The sequence below is a fragment of the Microcaecilia unicolor genome, chromosome 7, assembly GCF_901765095.1.
Source record: "Microcaecilia unicolor chromosome 7, aMicUni1.1, whole genome shotgun sequence".
NCBI lineage: Eukaryota > Metazoa > Chordata > Amphibia > Gymnophiona > Siphonopidae > Microcaecilia > Microcaecilia unicolor.
The window spans coordinates 255,092,452-255,114,663 of NC_044037.1; the positions used below are offsets into that span (position 1 = coordinate 255,092,452).

The following is a 22,212-nucleotide window of genomic DNA, read 5'->3' on the forward strand; positions in this document are numbered from 1 at the left end:
GTACAAAAAATATATGCTTTGTCCTCTATTTTTTAAGGCACTGCTTATCCAATTGGAACAGATTTTGACTTTTTACAGATGGACCAAGCATAGGCAGTTCCTCGTTTCTAATAATCATTTGCTATTGTTTCGGGTGAGTGAAAATGGTAGCAAGCATAAGCAAAACTGACCGTACGCGGAGGCCAGCACTTGCTGGCAGCTGCAGCGCAGAGAGAGTTCCGGCAGCTACCCGAGATAAGTTTATTCAGCACGAAGGAGACCTTCGGCTGGCAGGACTTGGAGATCCCCGCCAGCACAAGTACTTCATTTACTTTGGCGGTAGGTGGAAATTAAGTTACGCTTTTGTTTGTTGAAGGGGTCCAGGGGATCTAAAATTTACCCAAACCCAGGTGGAGATTAATTAGGGTTTTGTTTTAATTGGAGGGGGGTGCTGGGAGGAGGGTGGAAACTAAATTAGGGTTTTGTTTTAGTTGGTGGAGGGGCAGTTATGAAATTTTTGGCCCACCCACTTTGTTCTTGGTCCCGCCCAAAATTGATTGTCTGGCTATGCCACTGGGAGGCGGCCTTCCTCGTCTGCTTATGCTCGAGTTTGGCAGGTGGTGTTGAAGCTTGGTGTTTGGAGAGAGCTTTGTATCCATTCTAGTCTTCCTTGCCTCAGAGTTTAGCCTTCTTGCAGGAGGGTCTTACGAAGGACTTGGCCTTGAATTCCCTGAATATGCAGATGGCAGCTTTGGCTTGTCACTGGGGACGAGTTCAGGGTTCCTCCCTGGCAGCGCATCCTGATATACTTTAAAGATCTATCATCTCCAGCCCCCTTTGCATTCTCCTTGTCTTGAGTGGAGCCTTAATTTCGTCCTTAAGTTGCTACAAAAAGCATCCTTTTGAGCCCATTTGGAAGGCTGTACTCAAAGATGTCATCTTGAAGTCTGTCTTTCTGGTGACAATATCTTTGGTGCTCAGGGTGTTGGAGCTTCAGGTGCCCTCCTGTAAGGAGCTTTTTCTGTTCTTCACTGATGCAAGAGTCTTTGCACAATACCTTCATTCCTTCCTAAAGTGGTCTCTTTGTTTCACATAAATGAGCTCTTGTTTCTTCCATCTTTCGGAGGGAGTTTGACTCGTATTTGCTAGACATCCTGGAAGGTGCTTCTACAGTATCTTCAGATCGCCAATGAGTTCTGTAAGTCAGTTCACCTGTTTGTGCTGTTGGTGGGACTGAATCATGTGTGTGCGGCCTATATTGCTTGGTGGATTAGGGAGGCCATTGCTTCAGCTTTCAGGTGAACAACCTCCACTGGTTCTGACAGCTTATTCAACCAGAGCAGTGTTGACATTTTGTGCAGAGTCTCTGGCATTTTCTCTCGGAGATCTGCCGATCAGCGACTTGGTTCTCTTGACACACCTTAACCAAACATTATCGTTTGGATATCTCAGCTCAGACAGGTGCATCTTTTGGAGTATGGGTGTGCTCCATGGATGTTTGATTCCCACCCTGGTTGAAAACTGCTTTGGTACATCCCACAATTTTCTGGATTCATCAGCTGCTGATGACAAGGAAAAATTATGTCTTGCCTGATAATTTTTTTCCTTTAGTCACAGCAGATAATCTAGGATCCCACCCTCTGTCTGTTTCTCTGGCTAGAGCTCTGTCTCTTTCTCTTTTGTTTCATGTTTGACTTTATGGTAACAGTTGCATAAGTTTTGTGGGGGGTCAGTTGGTTATCAAGGTGATATTTCCATTCTGTGAGGAAGAGGACATTGGAATCTATCATTGGTCCTTCTGCTTTGTTATGAGACATAGTGAGGGAATGCCATTCTATATGTCGGCGTTCAGTGTTCTCTATCTTCACCTGCTGGTAAATGGTCATAACCTACAAGTTTCCAGATTCATCTGCTGTGACTAAAGGAAAGAAAATTATCGGGTAAGACGTTCCTTTTTTTTATAGAATAAAAAAAAAAAAAAAAGAAGTAATGATCAATCATCAAAAAATCTTGGAGGAAGAGGGAGTTGATGGGCTAGAGACCTGAAAGAGGGGAACAGTGTAAGGCTGAAGGTTTGTCTAGGGTGCCCGGTACTCCTAACAGTGGCCCTTTTTTATAGCATTTTTCCCCCACACCACCCCATGGCAATCATGTTATAAGGGGCACTTTAATTAAGCTGCAGTAAAAAGTGACCTTAATGTATCCTTATGCAGGTTTTTCCTGCACACTGAGGCTATTTTTACCACAGCCATATAGATGGCCTTTTTGTATTAATGGCCATGCGCTAATGTTGCCTTTATCACATGGCCTTTAAAAAAATATATAAATTGCATGAGCACTTACCACCACCACCACCACTTACACAGTATCTGTGCACTAACCATTTAGCATATAGTAATGTAGCTGCTAACTGATTAGCACAGGAACATCCACTGTGCCCACTTATACCCCTTCTCCCCCCCCCCCCAAAAAAAAAAATAAATGTGGTTAGCATGCACATATTTGACAGGTACTGCGGGATGACTGAGCATGTCCTATGGTAAATCATTTTGATCTGCGTTAGGCATACATTAGTGATTAATGCAGCTTAGTAAAAGGGCCCCTTAAATATTAAGAATATTTGTCAGATGTTTAAAGTTGTGGTTTTTAGTTCTCCCCCCCCCCCCCCCCCCCCTCCAGCTTTGTTTTAAGATCTATAAGCCTTTAGTTTCTCTTGTTTATGGGATTTTTCATTTTTAGAGCTGGTTTGTCTCCAGGTGCAACGTCATCAAGTGTATGCTATCAGTTACTAATGTGTTCTCAAGACTGGTTAAATGATATGAAATGTCTTGGCAAATGTCATTGACACTTCCATTTGTCAGTTTACTCAAATGCACATCTCTGCTGTGTTTATCACATGTTTTCACTCCCTCTCCTAGGAGGCTGTTCATTTGTCTACCAACCTTTAGGTGAAGAACTATTCTCCGAGGACAAGCAGGGCATTATTAATGCTCACAAGTTGGTGATGTAGACCCACATCGCCCAGTCTAGGACTCATGTATAGTATAAGTAGAGCTTTATGGGGCGGTGTTCACAGAGGAAAATCCTGGAGAAGGACCGCGGTTGGCTGCCGAGGGAACATCTGGGAATGGTGTGGATACAGTGCCGTTTACGGAAGAAAGAGTTTATAAACAGCTTGAGAATCTGAAGGTGGACAAAGCTATGGGGCCAGATGGGATACATCCCAGGATACTGAGGGAGCTCAGATAGGTCCTGGCTGGACCTCTTAAAGATTTATTTAATAGATCTTTAGAGACGGGAGAGGTACCGCGAGATTGGAGACGAGCGGATGTAGTCCCTCTCCACAAAAGTGGAGACAGGGAAGAAGTAGGAAACTACAGACTGGTAAGCCTCATGTCGTTGTTAGGAAAAATAATGGAGTCGCTGCTGAAAGAAAGGATAGTTAACTTTCTAGAAGCCAATGGATTACAGGACTTGAGGCAACATGACTTTACCAAAGGAAAATCCTGCCAAACAAATCTTATTGACTTCTTTGACTGGGTGACCAAACAACTGGATGAAGGATGTGCGCTAGATGTAATCTACTTGGATTTCAGCAAAGCCTTTGATACAGTCCCCCACAGAAGATGCATGAATAAGCTGAAACAGTTGAACTTAAGACCAAAAGTGGTGAACTGGATAGGAAACTGGTTGACCGACAGGTGGCAGAGGGTGGTGGTAAAAGGAATCTGCTCGGAGGAAAGGCAGGTGAAGAGTGGATTTCCTCTGGGGTCGGTGCTGGGGCCTATTCTGTTTAATGTATTTGTGGACGATATTGCTGAAGGGTGGGAAGGAAAGGTTTGCCTTTTTGCAGATGACAGGAAAATAGCCAATAGAGTTGGATACCCTGGAGGGAGTAGAAACAATGAGAAGGGATCTCCAAACGTTAGAAGAATGGTCGAGGGTCTGGCAGTTAAAATTTAATCTCCTATTTTTTATTTACCAGTCTTAATTTATTAAATCAAATTTAAATTTACTTTAAGTATGGTGAACATGGAGTGTGCCTTCTGAAGAGATGAGACATTGATTTTTTTGCCCGGTAAAATTGTCGTACTAAGATCGATAAAGTTAGTTCCATATCATCATGCTGATCAATCCATAGACTGGTGGGTTGTGTCCATCTACCAGCAGGTGGAGATAGAGAGCAAACTTTTGCCTCCCTATATGTGGTCATGTGCTGCCGGAAACTCCTCAGTATGTTCTCTATCTCAGCAGGTGGTGGTCACACACAGCAGCAGCTCTGGCTAGGCCTCCAAGCCTAATTTTTAGGTTTTGTTGAGTGCCTGGGGTTGAGGGCGCTTCTTGAGCAAGTGCAAACCTGGTGGCGCCAGGTCCCTCCTTTTCTCCCCCTCCCGCTGGCTCCGTTAAAAAAAAAAAAAAAAAAAAGATTTTGAACGTCCTTAACGGCGTTTATTTCGACGTTTATTTAAACGTTTATTGCAGCTACTCACTGGGACACCAGGTCGTTACAGCTCGGAGCGGAAAGCAGGTAATTTTTACCTTTTTATAGCGGGCAGGGGGTTCCCCGATTGATCTCCACGTGGCCTATGGCGTCGGAGGGCGAGGGCGCAAAGAGTCGCTCCCCGGATCGCTTGTGCGCTTCTAGAGGGGATGCGGGGGTCTTAAAGTCTGATTCGCCCTTGTTGGGTGACAGTTTCGTGACCGATGAGTGTCCCGGTCCTTCCTCCGGTGTGGCGGTTTTTCCCGCCATAAACGCCCATCCCCCGCTGCTCGCCTCCGCCATCTTGGCTGGCCACGCGGCTCGGACGGCTTCTTCTTGGGCCGCCCTTGAGGTGGGAGACGTTAATGCCATGAACGCCCTTAATTTGGGCGACGGCACAAAAGCGGCTAAACTTAAGCGCCGTTCTTCCCGCGCGGCTCCTTTGCGGAGTGTCGCGCCGGACGCCATTTTGGATGCGCAGCATGTCTCTCCCCCGCTCTTGCGAGCGCCGGTTGAGAGTGCGTCTAGGGCTGTAGCCCAGGCTGCGGAAGTGCACAGTCTGGGGGGTTTCTCCCCCGAGTTTGTTTTGCTGCTGCATCAGGCCTTCCTTATGCAAAACGCTGCCCCTGCTCCCTCGTCTGGTAAAGAGGTTGAGGCCCCCGGAGGTAAACGCCCTCGGGTTGTTTCCCAGGCCTTGGAGGACTTTGTCTCCTCCGATGTAGATGAGGGCAGCGTTTCTGAGTTCTCCCAACGGTCCTTTGCGGATTCCTTGGAGGAGACGGATCCCCGCTCGGATGGAGCGGATGACCCCTCTGCAGCGCGGCTCTTTAGCTCAGAGGATTTGCCCAACCTGTTAGTGCAGGCCATGGGCATTTTGAAGATTTCCTCTCCGGAGGACGTCTCTCCCTCAGCCCCTGTTGGTTCTGCCATTATGCTGGGGACGAAGCGCCCGCCTAGAACCTTCCACGTGCATGATGCTATGCACACCTTAATTTCGGCTCAGTGGGATGTCCCGGAAGCGAGCCTTAAAGTGGCTAGGGCTATGTCCCGCCTCTATCCTTTGCCTGAAAGTGAACGTGAGGCCTATCTGTGGCCTACCGTGGATTCTTTAATCACTGCGGTGACTAAGAAAACGGCGTTGCCGGTGGAAGGTGGCACGGCCCTAAAGGACGCCCAAGACAGAAGATTGGAGGCGGCCTTAAGGTCGTCCTTTGAGGCGGCTGCTTTAAGTTTGCAGGCCTCAGTTTGCGGCTCCTATGTGGCCAGGGCGTGCCTGACTATGGTGCAGCGGGCTTCCCCCTCGGATCTTTCCTTGAGGGCTGATTGGCCGGCCCTGGAATCGGGCTTGGCCTATTTGGCAGACTTGCTGTATGATGTCTTGAGGGCCTCAGCTAAAGGCATGGCTCAGACAATGTCTGCGCGGCGGTGGCTTTGGCTGAAGCATTGGTCTGCTGACCACGCCTCTAAATCCCGCCTGGCTAAATTGCCTTTTAAAGGCAAGCTGCTCTTTGGGGTCGAGCTGGACAAAATCGTGACCGATCTCGGCAGGTCTAAGGGCAAGAAGTTACCAGAGGTCAGGGACTCGGGCTAGTACTCGCCCCGGTACCTCCAGAGGACGGTTTCAGGAAGCCCGTCGGTACCGCCCGGGCAGGTCGGGCTCTTCTGCCTCCTCTTCCTTCAAGAGGAACTTCTCCCCCAAGCAGCATTCCTTTCGCAGAGACCGCCGTCCCGGAGGTGCTCCCTCCGGTCCTCCCCTAGGGTCTCGTACCCAATGACGGGGCCTTGGTCCACCCCCCCAGTGCAGATTGGAGGACGGCTGTCCTCGTTTCTGGGCGAGTGGACCACAATAACTTCAGACGCTTGGGTGCTGGAAGTCATCAGAGACGGCTACAAGCTAGAGTTCTGCCGACCCTTAAGAGACGGGTTTGTACTCTCTCCCTGCAAGTCTCCGGTCAAAGCTGTGGCAGTGCAGCAGACCTTGGACAATCTGATCCGCCTGGGTGCGGTCGTTCCGGTGCCAGAAAATCAGCTTGGCAAGGGACGTTACTCCATTTACTTTGTGGTACCAAAGAAAGGAGATTCTGTACGGCCTATCCTCGACCTCAAAGGGGTCAATCGGGCCTTGAAAGTTCGGCACTTTCGCATGGAGACTCTCCGCTCTGTTATAGCGGCAGTGAAGGCAGGGGAGTACCTGGCATCCTTGGACATCAAGGAAGCGTACTTGCATATTCCCATCTGACCTCCTCATCAACGCTTTCTGCGTTTTGCAGTACTGGGCCGACACTTCCAGTTCAGAGCCCTCCCGTTCGGGTTGGCTACTGCTCCGCGGACCTTCTCCAAAGTAATGGTGGTCATCGCGGCCTTCCTGAGGAAGGAAGGAGTACAAGTCCATCCTTATCTGGACGACTGGTTGATCCGAGCCCCCTCTTATGCAGAGTGCGGCAAAGCTGTGAACCGGGTGGTTGCTCTTTTGAGCTCCCTGGGGTGGATCATCAACTGGGAGAAAAGCCAGCTGCGCCCAACTCAGTCCCTGGAGTATCTGGGAGTTCGATTCGACACCCAAGTGGGCAGAGTGTTCCTGCCAGACAATCGGATTGTCAAGCTTCAGGCTCAGGTGGACCAGTTCCTAGTAGCCTCTCCTGTTCGGGCTTGGGACTATGTGCAGCTGTTGGGCTCTATGACGGCCATGATGGAAGTAGTGCCCTGGGCCAGGGCTCATATGAGACCACTACAACACTCTCTACTGCAGCGCTGGACTCCGATGTCGGAGGATTATGCTGTGCGCCTTCCCTTGGACCCAGCAGTGCGCAAGGCGCTGAGCTGGTGGACGCAGACAGACAAGTTGTCTGCAGGAATGCCTCTGGTGACCCCGGAGTGGATTGTCGTCACGACGGACGCCTCTTTGTCGGGCTGGGGAGCCCACTGCTTGGGAAGGACAGCGCAGGGGCTCTGGTCTCCTGCAGAGGCAAAGTGGTCTATCAACCTCCTGGAACTCAGAGCCATTCGGTTGGCGCTTTTGGAGTTCATCCCAGTACTGGCGTTGAAGCCAGTACGGGTCCTGTCGGACAATGCCACGGCTGTGGCCTATGTCAACCGCCAGGGAGGTACCAAGAGCGCTCCTCTAGCCAAGGAGGCCATGAATCTATGCCAGTGGGCGGAAGCGAACCTGGAACAACTGTCAGCGGCCCACATTGCCGGAGTCATGAATGTCAAGGCGGACTTTCTCAGTCGCCATACCTTGGAGCCCGGAGAGTGGCAGCTATCTGCTCAGGCGTTCTTGGGCATCACGAAGCGCTGGGGCCAGCCGAGCCTAGATCTGATGGTGTCATCGGCCAATTGCCAAGTGCCGCGCTTTTTCAGCAGAGGACGGGACCCTCGATCCCTGGGAGTAGATGTTCTTCTCCAACAGTGGCCGACACAAGAGCTCCTCTATGTGTTCCCGCCCTGGCCCATGTTGGGCAGGGTGCTAGACCGGGTGGCAAAGCATCCGGGCCGGGTAATCCTGGTGGGTCCGGATTGGCCCAGACGTCCCTGGTATGCGGACTTGATCAGGCTCTCAGTCGACGATCCTCTGCGGCTGCCAGTGGAGCAGGGTTTGTTACATCAGGGTCCCGTGGTGATGGAGGATCCCTCCCCCTTTGGTCTTACGGCCTGGCTATTGAGCGGCAGCGTCTGAGGAAGAAGGGCTTCTCAGACAAGGTCATCGCCACTATGCTGAGAGCGAGGAAGCGCTCTACTTCTACTGCTTACGCCAGGGTTTGGCGTACCTTTGCAGCGTGGTGTGAAGCAGGCTCATGTTCTCCATTTACTGCTCCAATTTCTTCAGTGTTGGCATTCCTGCAAGAAGGTCTGGAGAAAGGCCTGTCGCTCAGTTCCCTTAAAGTCCAGGTAGCGGCCCTGGCTTGCTTCAGGGGCCGCCTGAAGGGTGCTTCCCTGGCTTCGCAGCCAGATGTGGTGCGTTTTCTCAAGGGAGTTAATCACCTGCGCCCTCCTCTGCACTCGGTGGTGCCTGCGTGGAATCTCAACCTGGTGCTAAGAGCATTACAGAAGCCGCCTTTTGAACCCTTGTCGAGGGCATCTCTGAAAGACCTGACGTTGAAAGCAGTCTTTTTGGTGGCTATCACTTCAGCCAGAAGAGTTTCCGAGCTCCAGGCACTCTCATGTCGAGAGCCTTTTCTGCAGTTCACTGAGGCAGGAGTGACTATTCGCACAGTGCCTTCCTTCCTGCCCAAGATTGTTTCTCGCTTCCATGTGAATCAGCAGCTCTGTCTCCCTTCCTTTCGTAGGGAGGACTACCCAGAGGAATACTCTGCTCTTAAATATCTGGATGTGAGACGAGTCATCATCAGATATTTGGAAGTGACCAATGATTTCCGGAAGTCGGATCATCTGTTTGTCCTGTTTGCAGGTCCTCGTAAGGGTCTGCAGGCTGCTAAGCCTACAGTGGCAAGATGGGTCAAGGAAGCCATTGCAGCGGCTTATGTGGCCGCGGGGAAGGTACCGCCTATCCAGCTGAAGGCTCACTCCACTAGAGCTCAGGCGGCCTCGATGGCAGAGGCCGGCTCCGTCTCCTTGGAAGAGATATGCAAGGCGGCAACTTGGGCATCGGCCCATACATTCTCCAAGCATTACCGCTTGACTGTGGCGGCACGGGCGGAGGCCCGGTTTGGAGCTTCAGTGTTGAGGTCAGGGATTTCAATGTCCCGCCCTGGGTGAGTACTGCTTCGGTACATCCCACCAGTCTATGGATTGATCAGCATGATGATATGGAAGGTAAAATTATGTATCATACCTGATAATTTTCTTTCCATTAATCATAGCTGATCAATCCATAGTCCCTCCCAGATATCTGTATTGTTTATATTCTGGTTGCATTTCAGGTTCAAGTTTAGTCTTCAGTTCCTGTTCAGGAGGACTTCGTGTTCAAGTTTTTCAATGGATTCTTCAAGAGTTGAGACGAATTTGTGTTACAGTGAGCTGCTGCATTCCTCTCCCCTCCGTTTTACGGGGCTGGATTGAGACTTAAATTCTGCCGGCACTCCCTCCCGCTTTGTGCGGCTGTAGGGCAGCTTTGTACCCTTCCCGCTTCGGCGGTGTTAGGGTCAGTCAGCTCCTCCCGCGGTTGTGGTTGCAGGATAAGCCAGATCCCCCCGCATCGGCGGGTGTGGTGTCCCTCCCCCGCTCCACGGGGATGAGCTGGACGGATTCCCCTCCCCCACTTGTGTAGGGATGAGCTGGGTTAATTCCCCTCCCCCGTTTCGGCGGTGGTGAGCTGGGCAGAGTGTCCCTTTGTGGGTGTAATTCTCTAAGTGCTGAGTCCTGCGGATGGAGCTTTGATATCGACATATTGAGGAGTTTCCGGCAGCACATGACCACATATAGGGAGGCAAAAGTTTGCTCTCTATCTCCACCTGCTGGTAGATGGACACAACCCACCAGTCTATGGATTGATCAGCTATGATTAATGGAAAGAAAATTATCAGGTATGATACATAATTTTACCTTTTTTAAAAGGCATATAAAATATTTGAAAAAATTGTTTGATTATAGATCAAGTAGTGACAATAATATCTTTTTGCAGTTTGTTCTCTTGAAGACACTTGAATAGTGAAACGCAGCTTTGCGTCGGGAACAAGACAATATCAGGCAAATAAGTACTTCACGTTAGAGATATCACGACTGACCAGCATGGAACTGTCTGCTTTGACACTGGACACTGAACCCCTACCCAGAAGATAAAATGACAAGTTTAGTTACATTCTGTTCTACTTAGTAGTGATAATCAGAACTCATATACATTGTAGAGATCATGCAATTAGCTCAGTATAGGGCAGGCAGGGAGGGTCCAGGTGCTATGACGTTATAATGAGAAGTATATAGTTCTTAGGTACCCAACTAAACTCCAATAGACCAATTCTTCAATCAGAAAGTTTCACATATATATTCTTCAAATTAACAACTTTCACTTTCACATTTACTTTCTTTAACTTTTTATATATTGACCTCAGCGGTGCTCATCACCAACAAAAATATTTTTTGGCAATGTAAACAGCAACCACCCTCTTCATCGGTTCACTTAATTGTATTTCTCCATTTTTTTCTAAGAAATTTTTTTTTATATATATATACTAGTAAAAAAGGCCCGTTTCTGACACAAATGAAACAGGCACTAGCAAGGTTTTCTTTGGAGTGTGTATGTTTGAGAGTGTGTGTGTGTGTGTGACAGAGAGTGAGAGAGACTGGGTGCGAGTGTGTCTGTCAGAGAGAGAGTGTGTGCCATGGGCCCCTCCCTCCAAGTTCCAGGGTCGTCCTTCCCCCTCCCTCCGAGGTCCAGGCTTGTCCGTCTTCCTCCCTCCCAGTTCCAAGATCCCCCCCCCCTTCCAGTTCCAGCACCCCTCCCTCCGAATTTTAGAAGTCATCTTCACTTACCAAGTCAGGATTATGGCGGCCGTCAGCAGCGGTAAAAGGCGTGCAGACTCGGCCCTTCTCTCTTTCTCTGCTCTGGTCCTGCGCTCATTTCCTGTTTCCGCAAGGGGAGCATCGGGTCTCGCCCTCTTTGTCAGGAGTCTGTCCATATGTGGCATTGGGCTTGCCAACATGGCATGTTCCTTCAAGCCACCTATCTGGTGTGCAAAAACAATAGCTGGCTGATAGACTGAGCAGGATAATGCAACCATACAAGTGGTCTCTCAATATGGGCATTGCCCGCAAGATCTTCCGAACATGGGGCACCCCCTCAGTGGATCTCTTTGCCACTCAAATCAACCACAAGGTCCCTCAATTCTATTCCAGGCTTCAGGCCCACGACAGACTAGCATCTGATGCCTTCCTTCTCAATTGGAGGACAGTCTTCTGTATACGTATCCTCCCATATCTTTTTTGGGGAGAACTTTGTTGAAACTCAGGCAAGATCACAGAACCATGATTCTGATCACGCCATACTGGCCATGGCAGATATGGTTCCCTCTACTTCTGGAGTTATCCTTCGAAGAACCATGGAAATTGGCGTGTTTTCTGACCCACATCATACAGAACGAGGGGTCTCTTCTACATCCCAGTCTCCAGTATCTAGCTCTCACAGCTTGGATGTTGAGAGCCTAGAATTCGCCTCCTTGGGTCTTTTGGAGGGTGTCTCCTGGGTCTTTCTGGCTTCCAGGAAAGACTCCACTAAGAGGTGCTGTTCTTTCAAATGGAAGAGGTTTGCCATACAGAATGACACGGGGACAAAGTTTGTCCCTATCTCCGTAGGTTCTGTCTTCGTTCCCGTCCCGTCCCCATGGGCTCTGTCCTCATCTGCAGAAACCTCGAACAATTATGATTTTATATTTAAATCTTTTTATTCAAGTATAAAAAGGAACAATATGCTGTGTAACTGTTGTGTATAAATTTACAAATAGAAAACACTAATAACAGCGAGGAGCTCTAATAACCTTCCGCACTACCACCCTCTACTTTTTATTTCTTTTTATCCCAACAGGATGGGGGTTGCCATCGGGAAACGCACAATCTCTAATTGGCTGGCAGATTGCATTTCCTTCATTTATGCCTAGGCTGGGCTGGCCCTAGAGGGTCATGTCATGGCTCACAATGTCAGAACCATGGCTGCGTCAGTAGCCCACTTGAGCTTAACCGCCATTGAAGAAATTAGCAAGGATGTGACATGGTCTTCAGTCCACACATTCACATCACGCTCACATCGCACTACGGCCTTGAGCAGGATACCCGACACAACAGTCTGTTCAGGCAGTCAATAACGGAGGTGGCCTAGTGGTTAGGGTGGTGGACTTTGGTCCTGGGGAACTGAGGAACTGAGTTCGATTCCCGGCACAGGCAGCTCCTTGTGACTCTAGGCAAGTCACTTAACCCTCCATTGCCCCATGTAAGCCGCATTGAGCCTGCCATGAGTGGGAAAGCGCGGGGTACAAATGTAACAAAAAAAAAAATATTGCAGAATCTGTCGGGGTCTAGAATCCAATTTCACCCTACTAGGCCCATTTTTATTCTGTTCCAGGCTGCACTCTCATTCAGATTGTGTATAGTTTTAGGTTACTCTGCATTATGTCCTCTCCATTGCAAGGTCCAGTTGAACAATATTTGTTATTTTTCGTGAACCTGGATGCTAGGGACTCACCACTTGTGAGAATTAACACCCTGCCCGTCCTCGGAGAAAACAAAGTTACTTACCTGTAGCAGGTATTCTCTGAGTACAGCGGGACTTATGTTCTCACAATCCCTCCCACCTCCCCTTGGAGTTCTCCTTTCTTATTTTTACTTTTTTGCTGTAGTATAAAACTGAGGAGACTGTGCTCTCGCGGCGGGCCGGAAGGCACTCATGCATGTGTGGTGGAGCATCTCTTACGCTCCACAAAGCTCTACTTACAGTATTCATAAGTCCCAGACCAGGCAACACGGGTCGGCAAGAGTATACTACTACTACTACTACTACTATTTAACATTTCTAAAGCGCTACAAAGTGTACGCAGCGCTGTACAAACACAGAAGAAAGACAGTCCCTGCTCAAAGAGCTTACAATCTAATAGACAAAAAGTAAAGCATTTAAAATATTTAAGCAGTCAAGCACAAGAGAACAGTCATAGAAGGACTGAAGATGTTGAAGGGTGGTCAGTGTGATTAGGTGTAACTCTGGTTGGAGTAGTGGGAGAAGGTGATAGAAGAATAGAAAGCCCTGCTGTCCTCTGAGAATACCTGCTACAGGTAAGTAACTTTGCTTTTTCATGTCATTTCCAAACCTCTTCTTTGTAAACCTTGTATCAACACCTTTTTTTTTTTTTTAAGTCCTTTTGACTGAAAAATGCTTGTTCTATAAACAACATTAATGCTTTTGAAATGTGTATTTATAAATCTCATATTTCCCTCTTTTCTCTCTTGGGGACATTGCCTCAATTTTATAGGGATATACATTTGTAGGGGGTTTTTTTTTCAATTGAGATAATAAAAAATATTCATTAATCATCCAGTTGGGCTTTAAATTTGAATGTGAAGAGGTTGGCAGAATGCAGCATTGCCCAATCACAATTATCTTGTACTCTGCCTATGTGAAATCATTTTCAAATGACAACCAGGAAGTTATGGCTTGGTATAGATTTTTAGGAGGTTTTCCTTCATTTGTTTTCTGCTGATGCAGGACTTCTACAAACAAATGACAAAATAGCTCTCAAGGAAATCACAAGACAACTACAGCTAGAAAATGTTGTTGGTGATAAAGTTTTTGTAAGTATCTCTGTAGCTGTCTAATATTTTGTCTCAAAACTAATGTATGTTGAGAAGTGGAGGGGGGGGACTGCTCTTCTGCAGTCTTGAAAAAGATGACTTTTTGATTGCTGATAAAGTTTGGAATAATTTGCATTTATTTATTGGCACATTTGACAATATTGAATTGATAGTTTAGTCCGTTTACTTTCTAAAAATTTAAGGGGCCCTTTTACTAAGCTGCAGTAAGCGCTAACACGTGCTTACCAGAGCTTAAATGGCTTACTGAGGTATGCACTCAGGCGTGCTATGGTAAGTTCCGAAGTGGCATGCACTAATAAGTTTTGGGGGGGAGTCGGTGTGGCTGGAGGGCCGAGAGTGAGCATTCTTCCACCTATCAGCGTGGCTGTTATCGTGCACTAATTTGGTAGTGATCCCTTACCTCCCCCCTCCCCCCTACAAAATAGGTGTCCCTCCTTTTTGGTGGACAGCCCGTTTTAACTAGACATTAAATATTTATATAAATGTTCACTTAGCTTAGGCTGTGAAGTCACTCTTCTTCACTCAGATTGTTCAAACTGTTCAGTGACAGTGGAGGGCTGCGTCAGAACCATCAGTCAATATCAACTAGTAGAAGAGAGAGACATCAATAGGACCAGTTCTACTTATACCAGTCAGATAAATAATTAATTTGTGCATTTACTTAGTTCACGGTAAAGAAGGGCAGCTTCTTGGAAAATGGTGATTTTTTTTTTTTAATGTTTGGTGATGTCACACGCTGTCAAGGAGCTACTACTACTACTATTAAACATTTCTATAGACTTACGCAGCGCTGTACAAATTAACATGAAAAGACAGTCCCTGCTCAACAGAGCTTACAATCTAAATTGGACAGACGAACAGACAGCTATAGACCAATAGACGGTGTTCAATGGCTCCCCGTACAATTGCAGTTATGTCTAACACTTTTTGTCTTACCTTAGTGGATAATACTTTACTGACATGACACTTTTTCCAAAAAATGACTCCATTTTATTTTCCCATTCAGCCCTGCTGGTGTTAAGGTGCCCAGGCAAAAGATCCATTGTTCCTTACGCAGGAGTAATCGACGGTGATCCACCCCTCTCTGCCTAGTGTTCATTTGTTGTAGGACAAGGCATCGTGGTGTTTCAAAGCCATGCTGAAATTCAGCGCAGTGATTTTCTTTGTCTTAATCACACTTTTATGTTCTACCAATCTTGCATATAACTGGCGAGAGGTTTGTCCAATATATAGCTTCTCACAAGGGCATATAATGCAGTAGACCACACAGTCCGAACTACAAGAGGTATTAATAAACAACGTGAATTCCCTTCCAGTGGAGGGATCTGTAAGTACTGAAGTTTCTCTCAAAAGGGAACACATCTGGCAATGATTGCATTTTCTATGTCCCTCAAAGATCGTGGGTTCCAAAGGTTCATTTCTAAGTACCGACGGGCAGAGTAACTCTTTAAGGTCGTTACCCCTGCTGTATGCAAATCGTAACGTAGACTCAGAAAAAAGTGGCAATGTTTGTACTATATTCCAATGACTTCTAATCATCTGTGCCACATTCCTTGCCTGTGTAGTGTGCTTTAGAACATAGGTGTGTACTTCTATCTTCATTAGCCTTTACATAAGGTTGTAACAATAGATACCTGTTATTAAATTTTGCCCTCTGGTTCGCCCTTTTGACAATATTCTTAGGATAGCCTCTGTCTACAAGTCGTTTTATTAATGTTCTTGCTTGTTGGCGAAAATTTTCTCTTCTGAGCAGATCCTCTTGTAACACAAGAATTGTGAGAAAGGAAGATTAAGTACATAAGTAATGCCACACTGGGAAAAGACCAAGGGTCCATCGAGCCCAGCATCCTGTCCACGACAGCGGCCAATCCAAGCCAAGGGCACCTGGCAAGCTTCCCAAACGTACAAACATTCTATACATGTTATTCCTGGAATTGTGGAATTTTCCCAAGTCCATTTAGTAGCGGTTTATGGACTTGTCCTTTAGGAAACCGTCTAACCCCTTTTTAAACTCTGCCAAGCTAACCCACCTTCACTACGTTCTCCGGCAACGAATTCCAGAGTTTAATTATGTGTTGGGTGAAGAAAACATTTCTACAGTTTGTTTTAAATTTACTACATTGTAGTCTCATCGCATGCCCCCTAGTCCTCCTAGTATTTTTGGAAAGCGTGAACAGACGCTTCATCCACCTGTTCCACTCCACTCATTATTTTATATGCCTCTATCATGTCTCCCCTCAGCCGTCTCTTCTCCAAACTGAAAAGCCCTAGCCTCCTTAGTCTTTCTTCATAGGGAAGTCGTCCCATCCCCGCTATCATTTTAGTCTTCCTTCACTGCACCTTTTCCAATTCTACTATATCTTTCTTGAGATGCGGCGACCAGAATTGGAACACAATACTCAAGGTGCGGTCACACCATGGAGTGATACAACGGCATTATAACATCCTCACACCTGTTTTCCATACCTTTCCTAATACCCAACATTCTATTTGCTTTCCTAGCCGCAGCAGCACACTGAGCAGAAGGTTTCAGTGTATTATCGACGACGACACCCCGATCCCTTTCTTGGTCCGTAACTTCTAACATGGAACCTTGCATGATGTAGCTATAATTTGGGTTCTTTTTTCCCACATGCATCACCTTGCACTTGCTCATATTAAACGTCATCTGCCATTTAGCCGCCCAGTCTCCCAATCTCGTAAGGTCCTTCTGTAATTTTTCACAGTCCTGTCGCGAGTTAACGACTTTGAATAACTTTGTGTCATCAGCAAATTTAATTACCTCGCTAGTTACTCCCATCTCTAAATCATTTATAAATATGTTAAAAAGCAGCGGTCCTAGCACAGACCCCTGAGGAACCCCACTAGCTACCCTTCTCCATTGTGAATACTGTCCATTTAACCCCACTCTGTTTCCTATCCTTCAACCAGTTTTTAATCCACAATAGGACATTTTCTCCTATCCCATGACCTCCAATTTCCTCTCTAGCCTTTCATGAGGTACCTTGTCAAACGCCTTTTGAAAATCCAGATAAAGGATATCAACCGGCTCCCTTTTGTCCACATGTTTACTCCTTCAAAGAATTGAAGTAAACTGGTCAGGCAAGATTTCCCCACACAAAAGCTGTGCTGACTTGGTCTCAGTAATCCATGTCCTTGGATGTGCTCAATAATTTTGTTTTTGATAATAGCCTCTACCATTTTCCCTGGCACCGACGTCAGACTCACCGGTCTATAATTTCCCGGATCTCCCCTGGAACCTTTTTTAAAAATGGGCGTTACATTGGCCACCCTCCAATCTTCCAGTAACACGCTCGATTTTAAGGATAAATTGCATATCACTAACAGTAGCTCCACAAGCTCATTTTTCAGTTCTATCAGTACTCTAGGATGAATACCATCCGGTCCAGGAGATTTGCTACTATTCAGTTTGCTGAACTGCCCCATTACGTCCGTGAAGTCAGTAAGTTTCTCCGACTCGTCTGCTTGAAATACCATTTCCGACACAGGTATCCCACCCAAGTCTTCCTCGGTGAAGACCGAAGCAAAGAATTCATTCAATCTCTCCGCTACGTCTTTATCTTCCTTAATAGCCCCTTTTACCCCTCGGTCATCCAGCGGCCCAACCGATTCTTTTGCCGACTTCCTGCTTTTAATATACCGAAAAAACATTTTTGCTATGTTTTTTTTTGCCCCTAATGCTATCTTTTTTTCGTAATCCCTCTTGGCCTTCTTTATCTGCGCCTTGCATTTGCTTTGACACTCCTTATGCTGCTTCTTGTTATTTTCAGACGGTTCCTTCTTCCATTTTCTGAAGGCGTTTCTTTTAGCCCTAATAGCTTCCTTCACCTCACTTTTCAACCAGGCCGGCTGTCTTTTGTCACCATTATAACTTTTTTAAAAATAGATTTACTATAGTATTCCATATACCAATATAATTATCCTTCTAGTTAACAGTATAATACCTACTGTACCAAAATGTACACCACTTTGATAGCTTTGGGCTTGCAGGTGGTATATCAGAAACTTAAAAATATAAATAAATACTTACTTTCTCTTTGGAGCATAGTAATAGGGCATAACAGAAATGCTTAGATTAATGTGTGCTGTACTATGTCCACAAATGAGAGGATTTCAGATTCCAGTGGTGTCAATCTGGCACCTTTCATGGGGACCAAATTTGCTTGCCCTCCTGTTTACTAAGTCGCGCTAGCACCAACACAGTCCATTCACTTTTAATAGGCTGTGTCTGCATTGCCTCGTGGCTTAGTAAACCGGGGGGGGGGGGGGGGTTTAGGGATTAATTCAAGTTTTCTGTCTGCAGTGTGTAAGAGATTTAGTTGTGAAATAGATTTGAATTTGTAAATCCAAAGAGCCATTTTTTTTGCATTGAATTATGGCCTGATGCACATTCATTCCATATCTAGTTTGACACTGGCCTTAAAACTTTTAAAATGATGGCACGCTTTTAAAGCAAGTTGCATTCTATTTGAATAATGTTTCTTTAGCAGTTACAGAAAAGAATTTTTAATCTTTTTAAAAGATAAAATGCACATTTTATTAAGATTTTCTTCTTTTAGGGAAGCTTTGCAGAAAATCTTACATTTCTTCTTGAGGCCCTAAAAAAAGGTAACTATCTTGCACGAAACTGACGTTTCATTCTTACCCTGAATGTATGTAATCAAACACTGCTTTTTGCTCAAGCATTGGCTCAGCATAAAATTTCCCAATATATTTATGGCATCCATGAAATAGAGGTTGGCAGAACAGTTCTAGCGTGTTGAATGAAAGTTTCCAAGTTAAGAGAAGGATCAGCGATATTGAGCCTCTTACCACCCAGTAGGTTTAAAGGAGATACACTTAGGTGTGGCAACAGTATGTATTACTGTTGGAGGAAATATGAGTTTATTTGGAAATACACCAGCAAAATATTCTGATGTTACAGCAATTCATTGCTAGCATTATTCTCCGAGGACAAGCAGGCTGCTTGTTCTCACTGATGGGTTGACGTCCTCGGCAGCCCCCTCCATCGGAAAGTTTACTAGCAAAGGCCTTTGCTAGTCCTCGCGCGCCCATGCGCACTGCGCATGCGCAGCCGTCTTCCCGCCCGAAACCGGCTCGAGCCGGCCAGTCTTCTTTCGTCCGCGCTCGGTACGGTTGTGTTACACCATTCGTGCCCCAGAGAGTCGACCTCGCGCGTCCTTTTCGACGTGTTTTTCTCTTCAACTTTTCACAAAAAAGTTCGGGAAGCGCTCCGGAAGTGTTCCGGAAGACCCTTTCGGGTTTTCTGCCCTTCCCGTATTCTTCAGTTTTTTGCCCCGTAAGTTTTCTTTCGTTGTCGGGGTAGGCCTTTTTTGGCCTCGGTCGAGATTTTTTCTCCCTCTAAATTTTGGTGCTTCAATTTTCGCCATTTCGGCTTTTGATTTCGCTGGCGTGATTTTTCCGCCCATGACATCGAAGCCTTCCAGCGGCTTCAAGAAGTGCACCCAGTGCGCCCGGGTAATCTCGCTCACTGATAGGCACTCTGCGTGTCTTCAGTGTCTAGGGGCCCAGCACCGCCCTCAGAACTGCAGTCTGTGTTCCCTGTTACAAAGGCAGACTCAGGTAGCGAGACTAGCCCAGTGGAACGTTTTGTTCTCGGGCTTTTCGTCGGCATCGGCACCGGAGGCATCGAGTGCATCGACGTCGTCAGCGTCCGGACCTTCTCCCTTGGCTGCCGCTCCATCGACTGCATCGAGGCATCGGACCTCTGCATCGGCGCCGAGGCATCGGGCGACTGCATCGACGTCGGTGGTACCGAGACTTCATCTGCTGATGTCGTCGGACGGAGGTGCATCGTCAGGAGTGCAGGTGAGGGCTGTCCATTCCCCTGCTGGTGGCGGTGAGCCTTCGGGTGGGTCTCCTCCTACCCTGAGGGCTCCTGCGGTACAGCCCCCCCGGGATCGACCCTCTTCGGTCTCGGCCCCGAGGAAGCGACGGATGGATTCTACGTCCTCCTCGTCGGTGCCGGGGAGCTCCGGTGACATGCTTCGGAAGAAGTCGAAGAAGCATCGACACCGGTCTCCTCCCCATGTCGGCACCGAGAGCTCTGGGTCGCCGAGGGATTCGGCACCCAGTAGGCATCGGCACCGAGAGGACCGCTCACCCTCTGTTCAGGAGGTGTCGATGCGCTCCACTCTGGACAGCCCGGAACAGCCTCCTCGCCCGGAACAGGTTCTGACGTCGACGCCTGCATCGACCTCTCAGCCTTTTTCTGCAGCCACTCTAAACGAGAGCCTCCGGGCCGTTCTCCCAGAGATTCTGGGAGAGCTGTTGCGCCCTACCCCTCCGGTACCGGCGGTGCTTGCGCCTCCGGTACCGTCGAGCGCGGCGCCGGCTGGCCCATCGCCCAGGTTGAGGTCCCCGACGTCGGTACCGCGTGCGGTGCCGACCGCGGCCACCTCCCAGGAAGGCTCCCCGACTACATCGGCGGAGGGAGCTTCGCCGATGCGGGCGAGGGAATCTACCTCTCGACGCCCCCACCGTGGACGGGGTTCCACCGAGTCGAGCAGGGCGAGGTTGCAGACACAGGTTCGTGAACTTGTGTCTGACACCGAGGGTGAGGCCTCGTGGGAGGAAGAGGAAGATCCCAGATATTTCTCTGACGAGGAGTCTGAGGGTCTTCCGTCTGATCCCACCCCCTCTCCTGAAAGACAGCTTTCTCCTCCCGAGAGTCTGTCTTTTGCTTCCTTTGTCCGGGAGATGTCTACGGCCATCCCCTTCCCGGTGGTTGTGGAGGACGAGCCCAGGGCTGAAATGTTTGAGCTCCTGGACTATCCTTCTCCACCTAAGGAAGCGTCCACTGTTCCCTTGCACCATGTCCTGAAAAAGACATTGCTTGCGAACTGGACCAAGCCACTAACTAATCCCCACATTCCCAAGAAGATCGAGTCCCAGTACCGGATCCATGGGAACCCAGAGCTGATGCGCACTCAGTTGCCTCATGACTCTGGAGTTGTGGATCTGGCCCTAAAGAAGGCTAAGAGTTCTAGGGAGCATGCTTCGGCGCCCCCGGGCAAAGACCCTAGAACCTTAGACTCCTTTGGGAGGAAGGCCTACCATTCTTCTATGCTCGTGGCCAAAATCCAGTCTTACCAGCTCTACACGAGCATACACATGCGGAACAATGTGCGGCAGTTGGCGGGCTTGGTTGATGCTCTTCCCCCTGAGCAAGCCAAGCCTTTTCAGGAGGTGGTCAGGCAGCTGAAGGCGTGCAGAAAATTCCTGGCCAGAGGAGTTTATGACACTTTTGATGTTGCGTCCAGGGCCGCTGCTCAGGGTGTGGTGATGCGCAGGCTCTCATGGCTGCGTGCCGCCGACCTGGAGAATAGACTCCAGCAGCGGATTGCGGACTCGCCTTGCTGTGCGGACAACATTTTTGGGGAAAAAGTCGAGCAGGTGGTAGAGTCTCTCCACCAGCGGGACACCGCATTCGACAAGTTCTCCCGCCGGCAGCCTTCAGCTTCTACCTCTACAGGTAGACAATTTTTCGGGGGAAGGAAGACTGTTCCCTATACTTCTGGTAAGCGTAGGTACAATCCTCCTTCCCGACAGCCTGCGGCCCAGGCTAAGCCCCAGCGCGCTCGCTCTCGTCAGCAGCGTGCGCCTCAGCAAGGCCCCGCGGCTCCCCAGCAAAAGCAAGGGGCGAGCTTTTGACTGGCTCCAGCAGAGCATAGCCGACATCCAAGTGTCAGTGCCGGGCAACCTGCCAGTCGGAGGGAGGTTGAAAGCTTTTCACCAAAGGTGGCCTCTCATAACCTCCGATCAGTGGGTTCTGCAAATAGTCCGGCAAGGATACACCCTCAATTTGGCCTCAAAACCTCCAAATTGTCCTCCGGGAGCTCAGTCCTACAGCTTCCAGCACAAGCAGGTACTTGCAGAGGAACTCTCCGCCCTTCTCAGCGCCAATGCGGTCGAGCCCGTGCCATCCGGGCAAGAAGGGCTGGGATTCTATTCCAGGTACTTCCTTGTGGAAAAGAAAACAGGGGGGATGCGTCCCATCCTAGACCTAAGGGCCCTGAACAAATATCTCGTAAAAGAAAAGTTCAGGATGCTTTCCCTGGGCACCCTTCTCCCCATGATTCAGCAAAACGATTGGCTATGCTCTCTGGACTTGAAGGATGCCTACACTCACATCCCGATACTGCCAGCTCACAGGTATCTGCGATTTCAGTTGGGCGCACGCCACTTCCAGTACTGTGTGCTACCCTTTGGGCTCGCCTCTGCGCCCAGGGTGTTCACAAAGTGCCTAGCTGTGGTAGCAGCGGCGCTTCGCAGGCTGGGGGTGCACGTGTTCCCATATCTCGACGATTGGCTGGTGAAGAACACATCCGAGGCAGGAGCCCTGCAGTCCATGCAGATGACTATTCGCCTCCTGGAGCTACTAGGGTTTGTGATAAATTACCCAAAGTCCCATCTTCTACCAGTGCAGAAACTCGAATTCATAGGAGCTCTGCTGGATT

At 48.3% G+C, this 22,212-nt stretch overlaps 1 protein-coding gene across 7 annotated transcripts in view; it reads left to right on the plus strand.

The window, feature by feature from the left end:
- The window catches only part of ORC4 (origin recognition complex subunit 4), a 119,203-nt gene that overhangs the window by 64,497 nt on the left and 32,494 nt on the right, over positions 1-22,212 (plus strand). For all 7 annotated transcript variants that reach the window (XM_030209061.1, XM_030209063.1, XM_030209058.1 and 4 more), the window contains 2 exons: positions 13,605-13,690; positions 18,292-18,340. In XM_030209061.1, the coding sequence (XP_030064921.1) occupies positions 13,605-13,690; positions 18,292-18,340 (135 nt within the window). The remainder of the gene's footprint in view (positions 1-13,604; positions 13,691-18,291; positions 18,341-22,212) is intronic.